Genomic DNA, 6,869 nt, shown 5'->3' with positions numbered 1-6,869 from the left:
TTTTCCTCATATGATATTATATAGCCCAAGTGAGTAGAAGACATTAAATGATAGATACTACGGTGAGTATGTGTTTAAGTAGGCTTGGCTGTGATTAGTAAATACTTTAATAGTTTTTTTTTCAGTATTGTATATTTAATTCTTACAGAGCAAACAACCATTCATGTATTACAATGATAATATTGATCATTATTTACACAGTGGAAGGCCATCACAATACTAAAGGCACAAAAAGAAGACAGGAAATACAATTCGGGCTATTACCTACAGCTGTAAACCCTAACTGGGCAGCATATTGTTTTAAAGTACTGATGCATGACGTTAGCTTACTAACTCTTATCTATTATTGATAAATACAGTAGTAAGTTAACTTCATGTTTTTTTTTTCTCTACACAGATCACATTAGGCAGGAACTTGTGAGAAAGGCACCATAAACTCTATTAAAAGCTAAAAGAGCAACTCACTGACTGTAGCAGCTGTACTATTCAGCAAAAATTTACAGCAGTGATGAAAGCTGGTGACAGAGGGCCCACCGAGTTCAAAGAGTGCTGTCATTTTTTTGCTGATGACAAAATACAAGTACAGTCAAAAGTAATGAAGTATGGCATGCTAAAATCCAAAAGCAGTTTGTGTTTTGAGTTACTTTCTCTTACAATAAAATAACTTAAAGGTACCCCGTGGAATTTTCTTGAAATCAAACAGTTATGTTTACAGACAGTGTTTCTCATCAAAATGTACTATGCGTACTCTTGAAGCTCAAAAATGTCTTGAACGCATTTCCTTCTTCATAAAACATTTTTACATCAGCTTCTATTAACACATTGTTATGCTGTTTGCCATTTTACCACCACAATAAAATGTCAATCATCAAATGTCGATCAGTGGAATATCGTAAAAATGAAGGGACGTCATATATATGTTCTTGCTTTAAACGCAGCTTCACTCTCTCCACTTAACATGATAATCCTCTGCTTCATGGTTCAATCACTGAGAAATGGATACCGTGTTCCAAGATGGCACCTCATTAATTCCAAAGAAGTTGCTCACCTGGCGCATACACAAAAAAGGTTGTCCAGGTTTCCATGTTTTTGGGTCCACAGTGCATGCACATTAGAGTCCCTGAATAGCTAAGCCAACTGACTTTCTGCACACATGGTCAAAAACGTCTTTTGTAATATTTTTTTTGTAAAAAAAACTGTGAATGGGAAAAAAAATCTTTTTGAGAACAAGCCACTAGTGGTCAAAAACTCCACAGGGTATCTTTAACATTCAGTGCTGTCTCCAAAACCCAGAAAAAAAATCTTATTCAGTCTGCAGGTTGTAAATGGACATTTCAAACAGGTATTTTCATCTGCTGAACATACAAGGCTTTCTGAAAGTTTGTACCATACAGGTGTGAGTACATTTACAATTTAAAATTATTTGAAATATAATGATTGCATAAATTTCTGAAAAACAAAAATCACATTAACAAAAAATGGTGAACAAATAAATACTAGCATACTTGCACTGTCAAAATTTTGAATGGGTATGAACACCAATTTTCTTCCTCCTAATGTTCAACCATTAAAATAAATCAAGCAGTATTGAAACACTGGGAAATGTACTGTACTGATAATTCAGCATGACTGACAAAGGTTCAGTATGTGATCCCATTGATGTCAGTTTGACCTTAGTCCCTTGAAACTGAGGCCTCGGGCCCTCTAGGTTGTACTGTTGGTCCCTCACGGTGAAAGATACTGTCGAAACGTGGTGTGACCTCACAGCGGATAAGAAGAGTGTCATCTTTAACATAGGCCTTCTGATGCAGCTGATTCAGGTGCAGAAAGGTCACGTAGCCAAATCCTTTAGGGTTGCGCTGGATGGTGGGCTTCTGGAAGGCTTGCAGGTCTGGCTTAGTCTCCATCACCTCCATGTGGTGCTGACCTTCGGGGCCCTGGTCTAGGATAGCGAGTCGGATGGTGCCCTGGAACGGCCAGGTCAGCTGCCCATCAAAAGATCCTTGCATGGTGTGGACAAACAGGGAGATGTAGTTGGAGCAGCGTGGGGCGTTGGGGGTCTGCAGGTGTAAGCGCAGGCACAGTTTGTAGCCTGGACGACCTGTGTAGAAGCCTGGGCTGTGTTCAACTACTGGTAGGCCTGCTTCTTGGTTCCGCAAGTGGGCAGTGAAACCTTTGAGGCGCCAGATGAAGATACCGTGGCACTGCTGGACCTCCAGCTCCTTTACTGTCTCCTCCAGCACAGACACCCTACGCTGGAGCTCTGCAAGCTGGCCTGCCTGAAGAAGAGATGGGACAATAGTTTTTCAATCATGAGAAGATCTAAAATGTCTGTGCTTTAACAGGTAGAGACAATGTACTGGCAATACAATTGTAACAGAAGGAAAAGAAAAGAAGACACAACTCTTGCCTTGAAGAAAAATATAAATCTATAACTGATAAAGGCATGGCTCACGTCTTCTTTTACTAGAGCTAATAAAAAAAGAAAGTACAAAATATATATTTAAAGGTATTCCTTTACGTACAACCACTCAGGCACCAAACCGCACACACATATTACTACTCTGAGGCTAAAGGACTTCCCATACCCGCGTTTCTTTTAGGATGATGAGCTCACGCAGCTGGTGATCCTGTTTTACCAGTCGTTTATCCATCTCCCGGAGCCTCTGCATCTCTTCACTAGGCTGAGATGAGGCAAAGTTGCTGCTGCAGCCTGCAGATCCTCTGGAACCACTAGAGGTTGATGCTGATGCTGCAGCTCCTTGGTCTTCAGGGGGAACAGAATGTCCAAGCGCCCAGAGGGATTTTGGTGTGGTGCCATTAAGGCTAAGGCCACGCAGGAACTCTGCCATGTAGCGCATATGCATCTGTGTGAACTCCTGCATGTGCTGAGCCAGGTTGTGGCGCTGCATCTACGGAGGAACACAATTTTTCTTTTTTATATTTGGTCTGGTTGACTAAAAGGACTAGTAGTTTAGTAACAAGCAGGTTCTCAAGGATTGTCCCAACAGTGTAAATTTGATAACTTACCCTTTCCTTGCATCCAAAGGTGCTAAAGTTACAGGCGATGGGTGCTTTTGGGCAATCTGTATCACAATGAGATTCCATCTGAAAAAAAATAACAGCTTCATTCATATTTATTTATTCAAATCAGGTTTTCAACATGTTATTACTACATAGTCATGGACAAAGTCAATGAGGGAAACCTTTTGGAAACAACTCAGTTCCTGTCTCCTACAGAAAATCATTCAACCATCATCACTTACAGTTACTATTGTGGAATCAGTGTGTATCCACATGAGCTGTGACACTGCACAGGAAAGGTTCCCCATTGTTCAAACAAAAGAGAAGTTCTTGTTGACAGAAGTTGGCTAAATGATTAACAATTCACAAGTGTAAAGATTTTGATTTACCATTTTTTGACAGCAGACATTTTGACTTTTCATTGCTGTAAAAACACAGTTTTAACTGATACATGTAATGTCCCAGTAGGCCATGCCAGTGTGCTTACATACCCGATACCAGGGTAACAACCACACACCTAGGTGGAATGGAGCCATTACTCATGCAGCGCTCACTCACCTGGTCTCTGATGAGAACCATCTCACAGTACTGGCACGTGACATTGGCAAAGGGACACTGCTGCTCATGAAGCTGAAAAAGCGACAGAAACCAGATTGTAAGGAAACTAATCCTCATTGATACACAGTGAAACTAAACCATTTTTTTGGGAGAACTATGCTGGAGTGGGTCATGAGTGAGTCAACGGTACCTCTCTCTCCTCATACACAAAGCAGGCCACACAATCTGGACACGACACAGGTCTCCTTTGGCACTCAACAGTTATATGCTCCTCGAGGTGGCTTTTTCTCACAGACTTTTGGCACTGCGGGCAAGGCACAGTTGCAAACTGACACTGTGCCACATGATTCTGGAAGAAAAAACAATATATTGAAACAATGCATTTGATTTTATTCAGTAGTAGGACAGCAGCGGTCCACATATAATAATGTCATCGTCTAAACCAGAGGAAGATGCAGGTATTCACTTATTACATGCCATAACAAGAAATAGTGTCATAGCCCCTGAAGTCCCTTTCACCCCATTACTGTGCCCATATGTCAGAGAAAAATACAAAATGATGTGAAAGTGTTTTTTGCTAATTCATAAAAATTTGACATCCTCTGTACTGTACTGACTGCCTCTTAAAATGTTGAGACATGCATCAATCTGCAGTTGCTGCACAGTGCTTCATTCATACATCAAAGCATAAAAAAAAAATATTTCTTTTGGCTTAGATAGAAAGCTAAGCACTTTGGCAAACTGAGCCAACACCTGAGTCAGTGCGCTCTATGGTTTCCAAAGACAGTGTTTTTATACTGAGCTGCAGAGGAGGGAGTAACACAAAGCAATTCTGTACTTAAAAGACTGTAACATTTGAAGATATATCAGCTCAACTCAACCTCAGAATGCTGAAACCTCATATTAACTTCAAATAAACTCTGGAATGTTTTTAGCATTTAACAAGGTCTGTGTCTCTTAATAGCCAGTATGGACAGGAGGAATGATTACAGCGAGCAAAACCTGTTTCACTGTTCATATGGAAACCTGACTATTGCTTGAAGACAAACTTGAAAACTTGTGAACGTATCCTTTAAATTTCTTACCTCTAAATGTCGGAGCTCCATTTTATCAGCGCAGCCAGCGTTCGGACAGCGAACAGTTAGCGAGAGAATCTCCCGTTTTGCGAAGTTATCAGGAAACAGCTGGTCTTGTGACAGCATTTCGTTGTCCACAGGGCACTTCTGTCCTGTATCACTGTATAGCAGGAGGAAGACAAGCAATCCTTTAGATTTAGCTTTATGATTATCACTTGGTGCCCTTTGCTTATATCTGAGCAGGAAAGCCTGCGATTCAATCAAAATGTTACAATATTTACACATTATTTATAGTGGAAGGCATATAAGGCATCGTTCTGCTGCTATTGCTAACAAAGAAATAATAGTTATAATAAATAACTTCAAGAATGAGCTGTTGTTAATAAATTGCATTACAAACCTAAATTAGCGCTCAATATTCTCAAGACAGTTACGCAATAGCATACCGAATGGACTTTTCAATGCAGTTCTTGCAGAAACGGTGACCACAGGGTGTTTGGATGGCATTCCTTAAAGCCATGAGGCAGATAGGGCACTCATATTTACTCTCTAGAGGTGGGTCAAACTCAACGTCATAGCCCTGGACAGGGGTAGCAGCCTGAAGACTACTGGAGCTGCTGCTGATGAAGGTACCAGGGCTCTCTGAGGGGCTGAGCATCGATTCTTGTTCCTTTTCCATCATCGCCAAGGCACAGCCGGACAGCTCTCCACCAACAGCTCCCTCATAGCTGTCCTCCTCCAAACTCCCCTTATTACTAACAAAGCAAGACATCTGTGGAAAGCAGGACAAAAAGGTGAAAATGTCAGGAAATAAAGTATTACGTGTATATATTCATCATTTTTTCAAGTTGGCATCAGCAACTATTCTCTTTTCTTTTTAGTGTGAGGTCAACACTATTACAGAACTGAAGAAAGCTCAGAAAAGACTCGTCTTTTTAGGACATTTAGAACATTTTTCCATATCACAGGGTGTTATGATGTAATTTTATTGTGCTGGTATGGACAACACTTAATGTTTGTCTGTTTGTTTGTATGACTCAAAAATTACTTTGCTGTTTAAATTTCCATAAATCCACTAATTGTTTTGATCATTTAGGCCTATCATTTCTACGCATAAAGGTTTAATTGATTGATGAAGCTCAACTATGATTTTAACACTTGTCTCAGTCTGCTGATGTGATGTCTTGAGGTTTCTGTTTTGTTTTTGTTTTTGTTTTGAGTAAGGTCACCAAATCAACTTTCTATCAACTACATTGAAACGGCAATACAGTATTGATTTTTAAAAAAAAGTGTTTTATTAGTGTATATATATACATACATACATACATATATATATATATATATATATATATATATATATATATATATATATATATATATATATATATATAAATAATAGTATTGAATCTTGAATTTGAGTTGAATTTTATTTTTCTGGTCATGGTATCTCTTTGTGGCGTCGAGATAAAAAATGATATCAACACAATTAAAGAGCTATATCAATTTAGTAAAAGCACAGCTTCAGATGTGTAGGCATGGAAACCACTGTTACTCATACTGTTATTAAATGACGTAAGATTGAAGAATATATCGTGTAGGAGTGGGCACTGTAACTAACAGTTATTTAGACCAGTGCTCACTGGCACTGTGAATTTCTAAAATGAGGTAAAGCGACATCTGTAAGGGAAATAACGTTAAGGTCATTAGTTTTCATAATTAGCACTACTCATCAAGGCCCTAACTACTGTGGTTCAACAGCTATTAGGGTGTACTGACGCAGAATGTCGCAAACTTATTTCAGTACAAATAAATTGAATCAAATCTCTTGCACACGTTAAATAGTGATGACAACGTTGTCACTTAAGGGACCAGTCATGCCCCTGGATGCGGAACTCAAAACTTGAAATCGACAGTGCTAAACACGATTAAAAAAAGAGAGATACTGACCAAACCAGCAGGCAGCAATCACACACGTCCTCCTCAGCAACAACAGCAGCATTCAAACACTGACTGTGTCTATAAAAGCATGTATATATCGTTATATTATGCTCACCTTTGCCTTGAAAACGTCTCGAACTTTTCGTTTCTACAGAATTTCCTGTTTTTTTTTTCCAAACGTCATCAAAGATAACCTGTTAGGGTTTTTTTGTGTGTGTGGTGCGCCAGTGAGCGACACCGCCTGGCCGGAGGTTGCGCCTTGTTGCCACAGAG

General features: G+C 39.5%; 1 protein-coding gene across 2 annotated transcripts; it reads right to left on the bottom strand.

The window, feature by feature from the left end:
• Positions 1-89: 89 nt before the first annotated feature.
• traf6 (TNF receptor-associated factor 6) lies at positions 90-6,820 on the bottom strand. Of its 2 annotated transcripts, none has more exons than XM_067574805.1 (8): positions 6,712-6,820; positions 5,105-5,430; positions 4,668-4,818; positions 3,773-3,931; positions 3,583-3,654; positions 3,031-3,108; positions 2,589-2,912; positions 90-2,279 (listed from the first exon to the last, which is right to left on the bottom strand). In XM_067574805.1, exons 2-8 carry the CDS (start codon positions 5,428-5,430, stop codon positions 1,674-1,676), a joined length of 1,716 nt encoding a protein of 571 aa, XP_067430906.1. In that variant the 5' UTR covers positions 6,712-6,820; the 3' UTR covers positions 90-1,673. The 2 variants fall into 2 exon arrangements, with proteins under 2 accessions (XP_067430906.1, XP_067430983.1); XM_067574882.1 differs by having other exon boundaries at positions 6,606-6,743.
• Positions 6,821-6,869: the final 49 nt, after the last annotated feature.

This window comes from Thunnus thynnus, chromosome 1 (genome assembly GCF_963924715.1).
Source record: "Thunnus thynnus chromosome 1, fThuThy2.1, whole genome shotgun sequence".
Taxonomy (NCBI): domain Eukaryota; kingdom Metazoa; phylum Chordata; class Actinopteri; order Scombriformes; family Scombridae; genus Thunnus; species Thunnus thynnus.
The sequence above is the reverse complement of the archived record's forward strand: the minus strand, read 5'-3'. Positions and strand labels throughout refer to the sequence as shown.

Coding starts and splice junctions, on each gene's coding strand:
- traf6 (XM_067574805.1), bottom strand. CDS start 5,430: ATGTCTTGCTTTGTTAGTAATAAGGGGAGTTTGGAGGAGGACAGCTAT. Junction 4,819..5,104: donor TGCATTGAAAAGTCCATTCG/GTATGCTATTGC, acceptor CCTGCTATACAG/TGATACAGGACAGAAGTGCC. Junction 2,280..2,588: donor TCATCCTAAAAGAAACGCGG/GTATGGGAAGTC, acceptor TCTCTTCTTCAG/GCAGGCCAGCTTGCAGAGCT.